The following is a 20,901-nucleotide window of genomic DNA, read 5'->3' on the forward strand; positions in this document are numbered from 1 at the left end:
TTTATTAAAGTATATTTTTCAAGGGCCAACTGAGGAGTGGATTTATTAAAGTATATTTTTCAAGATTTATTAAAGAATATTTTTCAAGGGCCAACTGAGGCGTGGATTTATTAAAGAATATTTTTCAAGGGCCAACTGAGGCGTGGATTTATTAAAGAATATTTTCAAGGGCCAACTGAGGCGTGGATTTATTAAAGAATATTTTTCAAGGGCCAACTGAGGCGTGGATTTATTAAAGTATATTTTTTAAGGGCCAACTGAGGCGTGGATTTATTAAAGTATATTTTTCAAGGTCGGTCCACTTCATCCCAATATTATTAATTGGTCATCACCGAAAATTAGAGGCGTTGTCCTTGGCCATTCCTGGATCCTCATGGAAAACTTCCGCCTTCTAGTGTGGTAATGGGTTACTAAATAATATTTGAATACCTAAGCACCTGTAAATATTTAAGTGGAACTCCCACATCCGAGTACACACGACAACATAATTATTATCATTTTAAAGGTCAACCACTCCTCTTGGATATGCTATCAACTTTTCGGGTCGTTGTTCTTCAGGGGTAAATATATAGAATACAAATTTTGTCATTTTTCACAAAAAAGTCAGGGTCAATTTGAGCCGCTAAATATTGACCGATCTTTATGAAAACAGGCATGGTTATTCTCTGGCCCGATCCCCTTCTCCATGCAAAAATTCGCGGTGTTTGGGTCATAATTGCGGCCTCTGAAGCGACCAGAAAATCAGATAAAAATAAAGTTTTTGGTCCATTTCACCCCCTTAATATTAACTGATCTTTCCAAAAACAATAGGGGTCTTCATTGGCCAGAACCCATTTTACATGCAAAATTTCGTGAAGATTGGTCCATAACTGTGGTATGTATCGTGTTTACAAATTGTAATGGACGGACAGACACACATGTCTAGATCGACTCAGCTAGTCGAGATATGACGATGGGATTACTTAAAGGTAGGTCTAGGACCGGCGGCGTTACAAACGTACAGACGGACGGACACACATGTCTAGATCGACTCAGCTAGTCGAGATATGACGATCGGTATACTTAAAGGTAGGTCTAGGACCGGCGGCGTTACAAACTTTTGGGGCTGCACAAAGCTTATAATACCCTGACAACATAGTTGTGTAGGGTATAAAAATGCACGCCTTACGATAGGCCTTGAAAAACTATTTTTTAAGGGGTGTATTTTTTAGGAATCTTTATTTCAAATCTTATCAAAGGCTACTTTTTTAAATTTTTAAAAATTATGTGCACATACATAACAACAAAAATGCTGACAAATTATAAATACTATTTGGCAAATAGTTTTTGCACAAAAATTACATAATTTTTTTTTTCAAAATCTTAAATACATGTCTTTAAAGCATTCAAATTTATTGTTGACAGCTGTTTTGGCATTTGTCTAACATCTACAATTTTAGAAAATTTAAAATGATGTTTTTTTTGCGCACACACATCTGTATGTGTGAATGTAAAATGTTTTCACTTACAAGGCAATACAACAACATTCCATGTAAAATTTATTACAATAAACATAAAATAAACCACCTCATTTTTTTATTCCCTTGCCATTACAGGTTTTCTTGGTAGTTTCCTATCGAAGGGCCTGAAAACCAATCAATTAGAAGTGAATACCGATGAGAAAACATTGCGACCAATAGCTCGTCTGAAAGAGCCTCGAGACTTGTTTGCCCTGCCCAAAGACAAGGATAATGATTGTTCACAACAGGCCCCCCGATGGCCGATTGAATGTCAGGTATGTATTATTAAATTCTATTACAAAAAAATAATTGGAACATACAAATTTTGTTGAAAAAGAAAAAAAAAACAAGTTAAAACAACAATGTTGTGTTGGTAGCCATCGTTACACCTTCACAGACGATTACGAGCAAATAAATGTACCACAAAATGTTGTTTTGCCAAAAAACAAACCACAGAAATATGAACAGCATCATAATTCTTGCAATAAATGCCATCGAATGCTAGTGATTTACGTTATATTTTCAGAAAAAAAAAACAACAACAAGAATTACTAGAATATATGGCAAAGGCCCAAAACAATGTTAGTTTTATGTTAAAGATAGTACGAGGTTTGGTATGGTAAGGGAAACTAATTGAAGATAATACTGCAAAATAAAATTTTACATGATGTTAAGAAAAATTTTCCTAAATATTAAGCTTTGAATCTTAAATGAAATTTCCTAATTAGACCCTTAGGTTAGAAAATTCAACAGGACCTATACATGAGGACTATATTGATGATAATAGACCCACTTTACATAAAATTATTAATATAGGTCCATATTTTATTCCCAAATACAGGTCCCTTCCATTTGAATTTTTTAGGGATTTAGGGATTTCAAATAGAAGGGACAATAATTTTCAAATCCTAGGTTATGGTGGGTACGAAATTTTTACATCGAAATCTTTTTATATAAATCCAAATTTTAATATATCCCCTCGCATCATTGTGAAGGATACAGAAGGGATTTAGGGGATTTAGCTCCATTTTCAAACAGAAGGGACATTAATTTTAAATTCCTAGGTAATGGTCGGTAAGAAAATTCCATGTCGAAATCTTTTAATATAAGTCCATGTTTTAATATATCCCTCAACTCATTGTGAAGGGTATAAAAAGTTCTGCCGGGAATAATTATACCCATCACCACACCGTGGTACAGGGTATTATGTCTTTGTGCATATGTTTGTTAACAGGCAGAAGGAAACGAAATAGATACATGGTTCCTTTTGAGAATATGCATAGAATCACTTTCTTAGTCGATTTACGCATGTCCGTCTGTCCGTCCACGTATTTTTGTGAACAAAGTCCAGTTCACATTTATGATTCGATTTGGATGGAATTTGGCATAGGTCACTCATTTGGCCCAAGGACGAACCCTATTGAAATTGGAAAAATCGGTTCATAATTTTGCATGCATCCGAACCCAATTCTCGAAAAACGACATTATTCCTGAACTAAATGACCTAATGGGGTGTGAATGGAAAATACTAAAGGACTTCAGCAAGAACAGATAATTCCTAGAAGAGTATGGAGACCAATCATTAAGAATAATTTAGTCTAAAAACCTTTCCTTTCTAGAGCGCACAACAGACCTCCAATGGCTTAAGTGTATGTTCCACAACGGACATGTGGTGGTGTAAACCACCCCTCTTTTCACACTAACTAATTAGATTTAGCTCCCATATATATTTTCGTCCGATTTTATGTAAATGGTGCACCAAAGACCCTATATATCTTGCGATTTGCACAAAATTTTCGTCCGATTTAATGTAAATGCTGCACCAAAGTCCCTATATATCCTTCGATTTGCTCGAAATTTGGCACAGCGTAATCAATTAGGCGTAGAATGATGTGTGTTAAGTTTCCTGAAAATCGGTTTAGATTTAGATATAGATCCCATATATATTTTCGTCCGATTTAATTTAAATGGTGCACCAAAGTCCCTATATATCTTTCGATTTGAACCAAATTTGGCATAGCGTAATGAATTAGGCGTAGAATGATGTGTGTTAAGTTTTCTGAAAATCGGTTCAGATTTAGATATAGCTCCCATATATATTTTCGTCCGATTTAATGTAAATGGTGCACCAAAGTCCCCATATATCTTTCGATTTGCACGAAATTTGGCACAGCGTAATGAATTAGGCGATTTGAACCAAATTTGGCATAGCGTAATGAATTAGGCGTAGAATGATGTGTGTTAAGTTTTCTGAAAATCGGTTCAGATTTAGATATAGCTCCCACATATATTTTCGTCCGATTTAATGTAAATGGTGCACCAAAGTCCCCATATATCTTTCGATTTGCACGAAATTTGGCATAGCGTAATGAATTAGGCGTAGAATGATGTGTGTTAAGTTTTCTGAAAATCGGTTCAGATTTAGATATAGCTCCCATATATATTTTCGTCCGATTTAATGTAAATGGTGCACCAAAGTCCCTATATATCTTTCGATTTGCATGAAATTTTGCACAACGTAATGAATTAGGCGTAGAATGATGTATGTTAAGTTTCCTGAAATCGGTTCAGATTTAGATATAGCTCCCATATATATTTTCGTCCGGTTTAATGTAAAAGGTGCACCAAAGTCCCTATATATATTTCGATTTGCTCGGAATTTGGCACAGCGTAATGAATTAGGCGTCGAATGATGTGTGTTAAGTTTCCTGAAAATCGGTTTAGATTTAGATATAGCTCCCATATATATTTTCGTCCGATTTAATGTAAATGGTCCACCAAAGTCCCTATATATCTCTCGATTTGCACGTAATTTGCACAGCGTAATGAATTTGGTCCAGAATGATGCGTGTTAAGTTTCCTGAAAATCGGTTCAGATTTAGATATAGCTTCTATATCTGGCCAAATGAAAAATTTTGTATCGGTTGCAGAATGACATGTTTATGGATCCAATTTCATTTTACTGGTTCATTTAAAAATGCGACGTCTGTTAGGATTCATCTGTTGAATATACCCGCAGTGGTGAAGGGTATCATATAGTCGACCCGTCCAACTTTACTACTTTCCTTACTGGTTTTAACCTTAATATTTTTGCCATAACCCGATCTTAATCGGAATTTATGTCCACATGTCATTTCCTCACAAAACCCACAAATACTCAACATCAAAAAAAAAAAGCAAAATTCAATTTAATCAATCATCATTCGTTTAGAAAGTAAAGTTATTTCTAATCGATTGATTTTGTTTCCAATTTATTGCGTCTAGCCCAGTTTTCACATCAATCAAACTTGCCATTGAAAAGCAAAACAACAAAAAATCCTGCAGCCTCCTTCATACACCTTTGCTAGTTAAAAACAAAAAATGATTCCCGGCCTAAAGTGGCGGTAGGGGAAAATGAAAAATAACTGCAGATCAAATTTGTTTTATAAAATCGAATATCAAGCCAAACAACAGCACAGCTACCACCCCCTCCACTCAGCGATTGGATAACAACCACAACATACACCCAACCCACAACCCCCCACCCAATATTCAATAACAACAAATCTACAAAAAAAACTCATCAATCATTATTTAGTGGCGCACGAGGCAGCTTTCGCTCCTCCATGTTTTTGTTGTTTTAGCAACAACAACAAAAACATTGCTTTATGTTTGGTTAGGTGTGTGTGAAAAAGTGGACCATAGAATCATTGGTGGTAGTAGCCAAAATGCGTCTCAGGGGCATTATTTGATAGAAAAAAGCAAACACACACATATACACATACACACACAAAACTTTTCATTTCGAAAAGGGGAAATTTAACAAGGAAAATTGAATTTTGTTGGTCTTGTTGTTTACTACCACCCATACACACATGTGCATCATACATACCATAGGAAACCAAAACAATACTCGTGCAATCGTTGTACATATCTGGCGCACAAATTGCTCCGACTTTTGAGGGGTCATTCATATCACCCATCGATATATAAATTTGGTATTCAGATACAGGCATATCGTTATGTATGTATCTCCTGAGAAATTATGAACTAACAGATACAGCAACGGAGGAATTGAGAGACATGAGCATTTCAGGGGTCACACTATGGAAACAAAAAATCCTCTGTCTTCATAACTCTTCATAACAATAGATTTTTAAGGGGTCCTTACAAATTCATGGATTTCCTTCGTTAACCTTAACGGTATATATTTTCCAGAGAGCACATTTGTGTGTGTTTTTATGTACATTTGCGGAGCAGTCTATACATTTACGGAACATATTCTAAAAGCCAGGTACTTAGCTTTATTATACCATTAAGCAGAATGAATGTAATTGGGAAACGTGGAGCTGAATACAAAAAAAAAAAAAAAAAAAACTATTCCAAAAACAACTACCAGATAAATAGAGGTCTTATTAGACAGATTAAAAGAGATTTTTCAGCTGTAGAACTTGAAGTCCTACTAAGAGAAAATCCAAATGTAACAATTGCGATCTCTATCACCAAAGTGATAAGGCTAAATCGAGGTAATACTTTATTCTGATTAGGATTATGAGTAATTTTTGCGGTTCATTTATCCATGTTCATTCTGTTGTGAGCATCCATGTTCATTCGACGGCTAGCATGTTTGCCGATCAGTGGAACATTCTCAATCTCAACAAAAAAACCGGACATAGTTTTTTTTTTGGAAAATTACCTATTTTCGATTAAAAACCAAGCTGGAAAATAGAGAAGATTTTTACCACCTGGATTTATCCTAGCTCATACCATAGCTATGTAGGTCCAGGATCCTTACATACTTAGCTGATTTCTGACAGAACATTTGATCCATATGCCGAGCATAAAAAAGATTTCCAGGCGCGTCGGTCTTGCACGCAGCTCTTCCAATTTGAAAGACCATGTTCGGCAATGTTGTTTTCCACTTGATCTTTCCATCTTATTCGAGGGCTTCCCCTTCTGCGTGAACCAGCACTTGGCTCGCTTTCATATGCCTTTTGAGCTGGGGCATCTTCATCCACTCTCACAACATGACCTAGCCAACTTAGTCGCTGCAGCTCGTTACGTCTGACTATGTCGATGTTCGAGAATGGATGGTACAGCTTATGGTTCATTCAACGACGATATTCACCGTCAACGCAGATCGGCCCATAGATCTTTCGGAGATTTTTTCTCTCAAACACTCCAAGAGCTGCCTTATCTGTTTGCTCAAGTACTCATGCTTCAGATCCATACAACAGCACGGGTAGTATCAGCGTCTTGTAGAGTGTGAGTTTGGTATGGCCTTGTTTGTGAATTGCTTACTTAGACCATAGTCAACATTATTCTCCTCCGAATTTACAAATTGATGTCTTTAGTTTTATTTATGGCGGTATCAAGGTATATAAAATCGTTGACTATCTCGAAGCTGTAGTTCTCAAGTTCCACAGTTGGTCCGATTTTACTGGACGTCTTATGCGTTGGTACCATCAGCTTAGTCTTCTCTCCATTTACTGCCAGACCCACTTTGGCAGACTCGTTCTCAATTTCTTCAAATGTGGATGTTACCGCCCGCAATTATATCGATGTAATCGGCGTAGGAGAGTAACATGTTTTGTTTAACCATTTCTGTCATTTCTGTTCACCTTTGCCTCTCGCGTGACCTTTTCCAGCAGGATGTTAAAAAGATCACACTACAAACTGTCGTCTTGTCTGAATCCTCGTTCGGAATTGAAGGGCTCCGATAGGCCCTTTCCGACTTTATCTGCTGACCTTGTGCCACTTAAAGTTATCTGTTCACCTTTGCCTCTCGCATGACCTTTTCCAGCAGGAATCGTCGTTCGGTATTAAAGGGCTCCGAGAGGTCCTTTCCGACTATAATTGCTGATTTTGTGCCAGTTAAAGTTATCCTTCATAGCCGTATTCATTTTGCAGGAATGCCAAACGCAGACATGGTTTTAAACACCTTTTGATCGGATAGGGCTGTCGAATGCGGCTTTATAGTCGACGAATAGGTGAAATGTGTTTTTCGAGGATGTTTCTAAATTTTCTTTTCCAGGATTTGGCGCAGAGTGGAAATCTCGTCGATGGTGGATTTTCCAGGTCTGGTATGCTCTAAAAATTTCATTGACCATTGGCTTCAGTCGTTCACACAGTACGCTGGATAGCACTTTATATGCGATGGAAAGGAGATTTATTCCTCTATAGTTGGCACATATCGTCTGATCTCTTTTTTGTGTACGGGACACAGGATACTGAGGTTCAAATTGTTGGGCATGCATTCCTCTAGCCAAATTGTACTAATCAGCTCTTGAATGATCCTGCTGCTTAATTATTCTTCAGCCGATTGATTGCTATTCTATTCTTGGCTAGGTGGTATACACTCTATACCGCCATCCCTCGTATATTTTATGGGGTTTCTGACGCATATTTCGAGGGTATAAAAATCTAGACTTACTATGGGGCTTATTTTTTCTAATTTGCATTTAGATTTTATAAAATATTTTCAATGCGACCAATATGTTTTTCATTAAATTCATTTTGTATCAAATCATTTCTGTATTTGGCTGCCAAAGAAGCTGTACACCAATTCCCAACAATACTAACATTTGCATTAACCTTTCATATATGTCGCTTTTGTTTTTAGTAATCGATACGCTTGATATGCTTATAAACACCTGAGGACGTGCGTTGTAACATATCCATTTGGTAATGATGAAAATGAGAGTGTGTGTGTACCATTTGAGGCATAACCAAATTGAAAAAAAAAATCATTACAAATTTGATTACATCCAGGATGGCAAAGGCTTTAGGATATAGGGCACACTTTATACGAAAATCAATAAAATGACAGGCAGACAGACAGCAACAGAATGAAAATTCATTACAATTTCTATTTCTCAAGAGATTCAAAAGTTCATTTGTATTTACAATCTGACCACCTCTCACTTTACAAATATTCATTGAATACCTTTGAAATTTATTGAATCAGAAAATTATTTTCCTTTTTTCCTTTACAATCCTTAATCGTATTATTTTATTTTTAGTTCTACAAAGTAGAAACCACAGCCAAATATTTCTCTATTAATTTTGTGGTATGGTAAATTCTGAGCATTTAATTTGTTGCAATTACATTCCAGATCTAAATACCATTTTTTTATTGGTTTTGAAATGTTGACCCCGAAGCAAAGTAAACGGCATATTGCCAGCCAAAAATTTAAAATCCTAACAATCTATTAGTCTCTGGTACATTAGGTATAAATGGGGTTGTTGTGAGTATTTGGCTTCAACTGGAAATACGAATTTATTGTTTAATAATTCTCGGAAAAAGAGATGCCGTATCAGCCCAGCCAACACCACCTCACTGACATTCATTGTAAATGTGTTGTAACCACAAAAAAAGTAAAATACTGACCACTAACAACTAAAGCACAAACATTTATGTTTAGCATTCAAAATTTGTTGGATTTTGTTCAGAAATCGCAAATTAATGGTAGTGGTGGATGGTGATGCTGTTGCTAATATACAGGGTGAGATAAAATCAAGGCAATAAAGTCAAACGCCATTAATTTTACATTTTTTTTAATTTTATTGAATTAAAGCAGAAAATTTCGGAAATAGCATCAAATTTTAGAATAAGTTTAGATTTCTTCGAATTGGTCACCTTTGGCACGAATTATGGCCTTCAAACGGCCAATGAAACCGTCACACGCTGCCCGAATGTTGCTCTGTGGTATTTTGGCTCATTCCCGGCGAAGCGCTTGCTTGAGGTGATCGATGCTTTGGTATTTTTTAGTGCCAACCTTGCTTTCCAAAATACTCCATACACAATAGTCCTGCGGATTGGTGTCCGGAGTTTTTGGTGGCCATTGTGCGCTGGAAATGAAGCGAGGAAAATCATTTTGTAACCATTCTTGGGTGGCGCATGCGATGGGCTGAGTCCTGTTGGAATGTCCAAGGTCTGCGGCCAAAATTTTTGCGTGCCCAAGGCTTTAATACACCCTCCAGAATGCTTTCGCGATAATATTCGGTGTTTATTCTGATGCCACAATACGAGCGGAGAGCGGCACACACCATCACCATGACCGGCGCTTGAGTTCTGATTGCCATCCGCCTACCTCTTTGGCAAGTAAACACGATAATTTTATTTGTTTACAAACTGCTGGACAACGAAAGTTTTCTCATCGGAGAAAGCCAAATTCGGCAGTTCACCACTTTCGGTCAAGTTTTTTTTTCTGGAAAATTCCCAACAAAATGCTTGTGTACGCTTGCTTGAACTGTCACTGGAATAATTTTAACAGCTGTCGGAAAAGTGGCTTAGAAATTACAGCAGTCTGAAGTTGGATGCAGTTTTTTTCATTTCACCCTGTATATATTAAATGTAAAAAAACTAGTAGTCGATTTTCACAATTCCCCCTAGATACCAATTTTTTATCATTAAAACCTCTCGACATAGGCTGATGGCCAATTCTGGCCGTTTCTGGTCAATTGTAAACGGTTTGAAACAGTTTTAATGCAACATCGATAATTTCTCCGATTTTATCGACATTTTCGACGACCGGCCCAACTGTGCAAGGTGTATCTTTAACTTCAAAAATTCCTGAACGTAATCTACGAAAGCAAAATTGCACATAATTGGCTGTTAAAGTATCGGAACCATAAACACCATTCACATTCATTCGCTTGGCTTGCATTTTAGCCTTTGTCATAGAAAAACTGTAAAATGTACCGAATTTTCTCTTTGTTCACTTCCATTTTAAAAACCCAGTAACACACAATTGAATGCACCCAACAACAAATAAAAGTGTCAGTCGTTGTTGCCGACAGATATATACCCCTAGCCTATGTTTTGCGAAGATCTTTGGAATTACACACATATTTTATTATTAGCTTTATATAAGAAATATATTTTTATCAAAGAGGTTTCGGATTTAATGTTGATAAAATTTTATAAAATATTGACCATTTGTGAGGGAGTTACCGGAAGGAGTAGACTACTGGGTCCCATCTTCGGATTTGATATAGGGTTAGTAAAGATAATAGGTTGTGCAAGGTTTGGTTGAAATATGACATTCCATTCGCCTGATATTGCATTTATATATTTATTGAAAATTTTGACCACTCGTGGGGGAGGTACCAGAAAGAGTGGACCAATGGGCCCCATCGTTGGACTAAATTTAGACTTCGTAAAGATAATGGGTTGGACAAATGGGTTGGTTCATATCGGACATTCCATTCGCCTGATATTGAATTTAGAAATATTGAAAATTTTGACCATTTGTGGGGATGTACCAACGGTACTCATCTTTGGAATTGATCTAGGGTTGATAAAGATAATAGGTTGTGCAATGCTTGGTTCAAATTTGGCATTCCATTCGCCTGATATTGGATTTACAAATATTGAAATTTTTGACCATTCGTGGGGAAAAAACGGACCAATCGTTGGACTAAATCTAGACTTCGTAAAGCTAATGGGTTATGTAAATGGGTTGGTTCATATCGGACATTCCATTCGCCTGATATTGAATTTAGAAATATTGAAAATTTTGACCATTTGTTGGGAAGTTACTATAAGGAGTGTACCCATCTTCGGAATTGATCTAGGATTGGTAAAGATAATAGGTTGTGCAAGGCTTGGTTCAAATCTGGCATACCATTCGCCTAATATTGGATTTAAAAATATTGAAATATTGAAATTTTTGACCATTCGTGGGGGAGGTACCAGAAAGAGTGGACCAATGGGTCCCATCGTTGGACTAAATCTAGACTTCGTAAAGATAATGGGTTGTGCAAATGGGTTGGTTCATATCGGACATTCCATTCGCCTTATATTGAATTTAGAAATATTGAAAATTTTGACCATTTGTGGGGGAGTTACCATAAGGAGTGTACCAACGGTCCCCATCTACGGAATTGATCTAGGGTTGGTAAAGATAATAGGTTGTGCAAGGCTTGGTTCAAATCTGGCATTCCATTCGCCCGATATTGAATTTACAAATATTGCAATTTTTAACCATTGGTGTGGGAGGTACTAGAAGGAGTGGACCAATGTGTCCCATTTTCGGACTTAATCTAGACTTCGTAAAGATAATGGTTTGTGCAAAGTTTAGTTCACATCAGACATTCCATTCGCCTGATATTGAATTTAAAACCAGTGAGCGGAGCAGTATAGTCGGACGGGGCCGACCATACGATACCCTACACAACTACCACGGAACTCTAACTTTCTGCCGACGTTTATTCTGAGCGCGGGCAATATTTCGTGATGTTGCACCCTCTTGCCCGATTAAAGATACTGACATATTTTCCGAATATTCCCAATATTGAGTACAACCCTTCTATTACTTGTCCAGATTCCCTTCACCATGGATTGTGTTGTGATGTTCGGATTATAATTGTGTACAGATCGTCTCGAAAAAACATCAAAATTTTGGGATGAAGTGTACCGAAAACTTAATTTTTTGTGTTTTTTTTTGAGTTGATCTATAAGCCACAATTAAAAGCCCAACACAAACCACGGTGAAGGGAATCTGGGCAAGTAATTAGAAGGACTGTACTGAATATTAGTATTCGTCAGTGTGAGGAAGAGGTTCTCTTGACCTCTAATCGGGCAAGGGGTGCAAATATCACGAAATATTGCCCAGGCTCGGAATAAACATCCGCAGAAAGTTAGAGTTCCGTGGTAGTTGTGTAGGGTATCCTATGGTCGGCCCCGTCCGACTATACTGCTACGCTCACTGGTTTTGAAATAATTTTTAGAGTATATAATATTTTCTATGAATGCCGTAAGGTATAAAATCGAAAAATATATGCGGTGATCAATATGGCGTATGATCAATATTACTCTTTGCAAAATTAATAAATATTGATCATACGAAACCACAGATTATTCATAAGAGACAATTATATTATTTAAAATTTTAATAAAAAATATTAAAATTTCATAAAAATGATTCTAAACGATTTTAAATAATCCTCATCCACTTTAAAGTAATTTTTAAATTTAATCTCCATCTACAGAGCAAATATTTGAAACCTTAGAATTCAAATAATTTCTGGATATAAAACTCCTGTATAATTAAACCCAAACAAATAACTTGAAGTAAATATTGGCAGCACCAACCACATTCATGTATTCAGGATTTCAGAACAAAATCCAAAATTGTTTGAATACTAAACATAAATGGTTGTGGTTTAGCTGTTAGTGTGGTCAGTATTTTTCGTTTTTTTTTTTGTGGTTACACCACATTTACAATGGATGTCAGTGAGGTGGTGTTGACCGGGCTGATATGGTCTCTCTGTTTCCCAGAATTATCAAACAATAAATTTGTATTTCCAGTTAAAGCCAAATAGCCAACAAAGTACTACAACAAAACCCCCTTATTATGTACATAAGTACCAGAGACTAATAGATTGTTAGATCGGTCTTTAGTACTTTTTGGCTGGCAATTTGCCGTTTACTTTGCTTCGGGGTCGAATATTTAAAAACCCAGAAAAAGAGGATTTAGATCTGTAATGTAATTACTTCAAATTAAATGCTAAAATTGTATGTATGTGGTAATACAATCACCACAAAAATAATAGAGAAAAATATTTGGATGTGGTTTCATCTTTTGAAGAACAAGAAAACGAAATAATGGAATTAAGGTTTGTAAAGGATAAAAATGAAAATAAATTTTCTCATTCAATAAATTTCAAAGGTATCCGAAGGATATTCATAATGGCGATGTGGTAAGAGATGGTCAGCAGAAATTGAGTCTTCCAATCCCAAGCCCTTTTGAAAGTCTGGGAAAATTGAAATTGTAATGAATTTTTATTTCCATGTCTATCTGCCTGTCATTTTATTGATTTTCTTGTATATTGTGCCCTATATGCTAAAGCCTTTTGTGTATAAAGACATCATCTTCATCCTGAGTGTAATCAAATTTGTAATGATAATTTTTTTCTATTTTGTTATGCCTCAAATGGTACACACATACACTCTCATTTTCATTATTACCAAATGGATATGTTACAACGCACGTCCTCAGGTGTTTATCTGTATGTATATTAAGTATGTCGATTACAAAAACACAAATACAACATATGTGAAAGGTTAATGTAATATGTGGCAATGAATATTCTGACCCTTAGTATTGTTGGGAATTTGTGGTAGTGGCTTGGCAGGGAGCCAAAACCGGGAATAATTGGTAGAAATTGTTTTTAAGGGAACCCCTCCCATTCTCAATTTTTTATTTTTTAGATTTTAAATGGGCTGGTAAATGAATACCAATGCTTGTTAAGGTTTGTAACTTTGCACATATATATTTGAAGATTTAAAAAGGAAGAAAAATAATTTACAAAAAATTTTTGTTGTTGTCTTGTTGTTGTTTTTTGTGATTAAAGAAAAGTCCTTATTGTTGATGGCGGGCATGATAACTTCTCACTTGAACATCGGAATCCGAAAATTCCAACGGTGTCAGAAAGAGTACATGTCTGGCTCTCGTATGAACTAGGATTATTGACTTCGCTCTAAAATTAACAAAATGGCGGACCATAAACCAAGTTAAAAAATAAGGAAGATCTTCACCGATTGGCTTTATCCTAGTTCATACGATAGCTATGCACTCACAGAGAAACGTGTAAAAATTTGGAATCGATTGGGTTATTAGTTTTTGAGTTATCGTGCCCGCCATTCGCAAAAGAGAAAAACGCGTTTAAAGTTTGAGAAGCCCTTTAGCCGTCACTTGATGTTGACACAATAAATCGGCTATATCTTCAAGAGTTCTTGAGATCTTCACTTGAAATTTTGTAGGGACATTCTTGAATTAGTGTAGATTCAAATTAAATCAAAAAATTTTTTGACCCCGAGAATGGGGGGGGGGGTCCCCTTAATAAAAAATATTAAAAACTATACAAGGGAAGATTAAAAAAATGGCCTAACAGTAATCGTAGATTTTATACAAAAGGTGTACATTTTTATTATTTTTTTTAAAGCCAACGCCTTATGATGGTGCTCAAAAAAATATATTAAAAAATCGACGCCTATTGGTCCCTTTGAAAAATCGACGCCTATTGGTGGCTTTAAGAAAGTCGACGCATATTGGTGGCTTTAAAAATTCGATGCATATTGGAAGCTTTAAAAAAATCGATGCCTATTGGAGCCTTAAAAAAATCTACGCCTATTGGTGGCTTTTAAAAACCCACGCCTATTGATGGTCCTCAAAAATTATATTTCAAAAAAATCCACGCCTATGATGGTCCTCAAAAACATTTTTAAACCAGTGAGCAGTTTCAATTTTTTCCTATAGATCAACTCAAAAAAAAAAAAAAAAACACCAAAAAAAAAAGATGTTTCTCACCACTTCATCCCAATATTATCATCTGATAATCACCCAAAATTATAGGCGTTGTCGTTGATCCTCTTAGAAAATTTCAAAGCGATCCGCGCTTTATTTTCGCCCTCAAATGTGGTAATGGGTTACTAAATAATATCTGAATATGTAAATATTGAAGTGTAACTCCCACATCCGAATACATACGACAATATAATTGGTATCAATTTGAAGGTCAATGACTCCTCTTGGATATACTATCAATTCTTGGGATCTATGTCCTTCAGGGGTAAATATATACGCCTTAGAATAAAAATTTTGTAATTTTTCACACAAAAGTCAGGGTCCATTTGGCCCGCTAAATATGCACCGATCTTTATCAAAACAGGCGTGCTTATTCTTTGTTCCGATCGCCTTTTCAATGTAAAATTTCACAATGATCGGACCCTAACTGCGGCCTCTATACCGACCAGACAAGTATTTGGTCCATTTCATACCCTAAATATTAACCGATATTTACCAAAAATAATATGGGTCTTCATTGACCAGAAGCCATCCCACATGCAAAATTCCGTGAAAATTGGTTCATAACTGTGGCCTGTATCGTGTTTATAAATTATAATGGACAGACGGACGGACACACATGTCTAGATCGACTCAGCTAGTCGAGATATGATGATCGGTATACTTAAAGGTAGATCTAGGGCCAATATTTCGCGGCGTTACAAACTTTCGGGGCTGCACAAAGCTATAATACCCTGACAACATAGTTGTGTAGGGTAAAAAAATCCATGCCTATTGATGGTCCTCAAAAATATTTTTAAAAAAATCCACGCCTACTGATGATCTTCAAAAAATATTTAAAAAAATCTTATGGGTTTCAAAAAATGTTTAAAAAAATCCACGCCTACTGATGGTCTTCAAAAAAAAAAAAATATTTTAAAAAAATCTGATGGGTTTCAATAAATGTTTAAAAAAATCCACGCCTACTGATGGTCTTAAAAATATATTTTAAAAAAATCTGATGGGTTTAAAAAACTGTTTAAAAAATCCACGCCGATTAGTGGCTATACAAAAATATTTTTAGAAATCCGCGCCTTTCGCGGATTTCAAAATTTGGCAAAGCCCCCTTCTTTTTTGTGGAGAGTCTGTACAAAGCTATAATACCCTGACAACATAGTTGTGTAGGGTATAAAAATCCACGCCTATTAATGGTCATTAAAAATATTTAAAAAAATCCACGCCAATTGATGGTCTTCAAAAAAATATTAAAAAAAAATCTCATGGGTTTCAAAAAATTGTTTAAAAAAATCCAAGCCTATTGATGGTCTAAAAAAAATATTAAAAAAAAATCTGATGGGTTTCAAAAAATGTTTAAAAAAATCTACGCCTATTGATGGTCTTCAAAAAAATATTTAAAAAAAATCTGATGGGTTTCAAAAAATGTTTAAAAAAATCCACGCCTATTGGTGGCTATACAAAAATATTTTTAAAAATCCGCGCCTTTCGGGGATTTCAAAATTTGGCAAGCCCCCTTCTTATTGTGGAGAGTCTAAAAAATCCCACACACATATGGCGCCTGGAACTCAATTATCTTGTTATGTAAATTTGTTTCACACACACATATTAAAACTTTAAAGATTTCCTCTATGTTCCTCTACCCTTCCCCATGTTCCTCAACTACAAGAAAAATCATATGCCATAAATATGAAAAAAGGACAAAAATGACTTTTGACCCTCTTTTTTTGGAAGCTGAGAATTACCTCAGCAACACCAGTGACATGGTGAAGGCGAACGGGACAAACAACAAAATTGCCTAACCCTCAAACCCATTTTCTTATGATTTTGGTTTTTCCCTTTTTTCTCCGTCTTTTGATTTAAAAATGAAGTGATGAGTTTTGTCGACAATGACAATGAACGAATGGAACGACAACGTGAGTGGTGATGATGACGATGATGGTGTTAGCAATGAGTACAACTGTCACAGGATGGTAATAGTGACAGAAAATGTTCTTCGTGCTCATTGCTGCCTAATGCCTTGTTGACAGTCATGAATTGGAAAGGAGCTGATTAAAATAGGCTAAGATTTTTAGACACATTTTCTCTTCTGCTTCATCTTCCTTTTCATATCCTTCTTCTTGCTTAGGGAGGTTGTGACATTTTATCTCGTATTTGCTATTCTTGTTGTAGAGGACACAATATATTTGTTCTACATCCTCCTAAGCCTTAACACATATTCAAATTGAAAATGAAAACTGAGAGTATGCAAATATCGTGACCCTTCCTTCACCATTAGCAGCTTGAATAATGAAATGCTATACTTTTTTGCGAATACATAATAGGGCGACCGGGAAAAAAATATCAAGTGTTGAGTACACGTTTATTTTGTAATTTCACGTAATTACAATTTTAAGGAAATTATTCTATTTTGAAGCATCCTTATGACCCTTACTCATTTATTTCACATTTGCTTTACCCTATTTAAGAGATGAAAAGGAAATGGGAGTGATATTAGGATTTTAGAGTAATATTGTTTACTAAATTTAATTAACACAAATGTTTTTATTCAAATATTTGAAACAAATATTGCAATTAATATTTAAAAATTATTTGATATAAAAGTAGCATATACCCGCTACTTCACTAGCGAATGTGGGATATATTTAAACATGTATTAACATATTATTTTATTTTCACAGAAAACTGCATATATCAGAAAAACTAAGCTATCCACACATTAATATCGACAATAAATTAAATTTGTACCATTTAGTACCAAATTTCATAATTCGAGCTCAAAGGTTCAACCAAATCCAAATTTTCCATTTACCACACATTATTTCCATAAGTACCCTGTTCAACCATGCATACCCCGGATCCTACACCCCTACAATGATTCCAAATTCTAATTTCAGGATTCCAACTCTATTGGTTCACCCACAATTTAATTTGAACCAAATTTAGTACACAGTAGTACGAATTTCCAAAACTTCCTAAATGCCCCAATCCTACACACCGACATTGATTCTAAACTCAAGTTTCAGGATTCCAACTCCATAGGTTCACCCACAATTCAAATTGTACCAAATTTTGTACACAGTAGTGCCAATTCCAAAACTTCCTATATACCCAATCCTACACTCCCACGGTGATCCTAAATGCAAGTTTTAGGATTCCAACTTTATTGGTTGACCCACAATTCAAATTGTACCAAATTTAGTACACAGTAGTACCAATTTCCAAAACTTCCTACATACCCCAATCCTACTCCTCCACAGTGTCCTAAATCCATGTTTTAGGATTCTAACTCTATCGGTTCACGCACAATTAAAATTGTACCAAATTTAGTACATAGTTGTACCAATTTCCAAAACTTCCCATATAACCCAATCCTACACCCCCACAGTGATCCTAAATCCAAGTTTCAGGATTCTAACTCTATCGGTTCACCCACAATTAAAATTGTACCAAATTTAGTACACAGTAGTACTTATTTCCAAAAACCTCCTTCCTACCCCAAACCTACACTTCCACAGCCATTCTAAATCAAAGTTTCAAGATTCCAACTCTATTGGTGCACCCGGAATTCAAATTGAACCAAATTTAGTACATAATTGTACCAATTTGCAAAACATCCTACATACGCCAATCCTACACCCCCACAGTCATCCTAAATCCAAGTTTCAGGATTCCAACACTATCGGTTCACCCACAATTCAAATTGTACAAAATTTAGTACACAGTAGTACCAATTTCCAAAACTTCCTACATACCCCATTTCTACACCCCCAAAGGGATCCAAAATCCAAGTTTCAGTACACAGTAGTACCAATTTCTAAAACTTCCTACATACCCCAATCCTACACCTCCACAGTGGTCCTAAATCAAAAATTCATGATATCAACTCCATCGCTTCACCCACAATTTAAATTATACCAAATTTAGTACACATTGGTACAAATTTCTAAAACTTTCTACATATTTCAATCTTACACCCTAACAGTGATTCTGACTCCAAATTTCATGATTCTAGCTCTATTGGTTCAACTAAAATAAAATTGTACCAAATTTAGTACCCATAAGTATTAATTTGTTAAACTGAATCCTGACATCCTACATCCCTTCAATAATCGTAACTCCAAACTTAATTGTTCCAGCTCTATCTATTCTACCCTCCTTCAGTGACCCTCGATCCAAATTTCAGAGTTCTAGCTCTACTTCAGTACTTTTCGTACCGTTCTAGTACGAATTTCCAAAAACCCAGCCTTATCTGTCACCTTCGGACCAAGATTGACACTCACCTAAAATTTCAAGATTGTAGCTTCAGCCGTTTCGTCTGCGCGTTGATGAATCGTTAAATCAGTCAGTCAATCACTTTACTCTTTCGTTTCATTTATTGGATGCTTTAATAAAATATTGTTTAAACAATCCACGCCCATTAATGGCACTTCAAGAAAAATTTTTAAAAAATCCACGCCTATTGGCAGATTTAAAATCCTATTTTAAAAAGCCTCAACATAGAGCACCTCACATATATTATAGTCAAATAAAATAATGAGCCTGCAAGGACGTAGGCATTTATAATGGTCAGTATTTGCAATGTTGTTTAATCCATGCAGAATCCCTAACATGTAGCCACCTCCCCTCCCACCCACACATCCTTGGTTTTTATTTTTGTGTTTTTTTTCCGAACTTCGTTAAAAACTCATAAAACAACTAACAGCGATAAACGTTTATCATATAAAATGTTTTTATTGTTGTTCCTGTGTTGGTTGGTTAGCTACCGTTTGTTTGGTCAGCCAGTCAGCTCCCAAGCCGCTCTATATCGGTTGTTTGTAATATTTCAGAAAAAGTTTACTGCCACAACTTGTACAATTCGTTTGTTGGTTTGGCTGCTTGGCCATCTGTTAATATTATTTGGCCAACAAAAGACAGAGAGGGAGAGAAAGAGAGCCGCAGCCGTAACTTTATTCTCGTTGTTTTATGTGTTTTGCCTTTTATTTATTTCCGTTGTTGTTTGATTTTTTTTTCCTCATCTTCTTTGTGCCAATGGCCATATACCATCGAGAGAAGTACAAGGATGCGGACGTATGAATAAGAAACAACAACGCAATCTTATTACTAACCTCTTCCCTGCTCGGGACCATCCTGCTCCTTAGTCCGATAAACAAACATGCTAGAATGTTTTATGGGATGCTGCCATCCGCCTCTTGTTGTTGTTGCTATTGTTGTTCAAGGACGAAGTTATTCGTGCATTGAGTAAATCTGTAACACTTAGACTTAATTTATGGCACACAGTATTAACCCATTTCATAGCCACCATTTTTACACAAAAGAAATATTTCCTTGCGTTTCCTTAATGCATTGGGTGAACAATTGGTGCTGGTCAGTATTGGTGGCATGGGCGAAGAATTAGGAGGGCTGGTGTGTCCACGAGGATTTCAGAAACACCAACAACAAATCGTTGTCGACAAACAAAAGTAGAAGAAGATGAAAAAAACTAAATAAATCGGATAACAATTTTATTAGGTTTAGTTCTGCGAAAACTAGATAAGGAAAACAAAAGGAAATGGGTGAAAAAAAGTTATTGCCACGGATATTGAAAGAGAAAGTTGTTAGACAAAACACAAATCCTTTGGGTTTTGTAAACAAGTGATTTTTTGATTTCTTGTCGTTTATTATTGATGTTTTTATTGCAGCGGGGTTTGTGATGTAATTTAGCAATTTAAAATTAAATATATAATAAATACATACAAAATAATTTATTTATGAAATACTTACCAATATACCAGAGAAACACTAAATGAACATTATTCTTTCTTTCCAGGTATGTCTTTTTCAAAGAGAAACACTAAACTTGTTTATAAATTAAACGGTGAGTTCTAATGAAAAAATTTAAACAAGGTCCGATATTTGTATGTACATTTTTGCTATAGAAAAAGTCATTCTCAGTTACTGAGAAGATTTTTCCATTAAGAAAATGTCATTCTCCGTCACTGTTTTTTTCCTGTTTTTTTTGGGAAAAAGTAATTCTCCTACTGGAAAAATGCATTCACAGAATTTTTTTATTGGAAAAATACATGCATGCAACAGAAATTCTCAGCTACTGAGAAGATTTTTTGGCTATAGGATAA

The 20,901-nt window shown here is 35.6% G+C and overlaps 1 protein-coding gene across 1 annotated transcript in view; it reads left to right on the forward strand.

Annotated features, from left to right (window-relative positions):
* The window catches only part of LOC133337383 (cytosolic carboxypeptidase Nna1-like), a 137,541-nt gene that overhangs the window by 12,777 nt on the left and 103,863 nt on the right, over positions 1-20,901 (forward strand). Inside the window, exon 2 of the mRNA XM_061545613.1 lies at positions 1,596-1,774. Within this exon, the coding sequence (XP_061401597.1) occupies positions 1,596-1,774 (179 nt within the window). The remainder of the gene's footprint in view (positions 1-1,595; positions 1,775-20,901) is intronic.

The sequence above is a fragment of the Musca vetustissima genome, unplaced genomic scaffold (assembly GCF_032173495.1).
Source record: "Musca vetustissima isolate MV318-11 ecotype Yass unplaced genomic scaffold, APGP_CSIRO_Mvet_v1 utg103296, whole genome shotgun sequence".
In the NCBI taxonomy this organism is placed as follows: Eukaryota; Metazoa; Arthropoda; class Insecta; order Diptera; family Muscidae; genus Musca; species Musca vetustissima.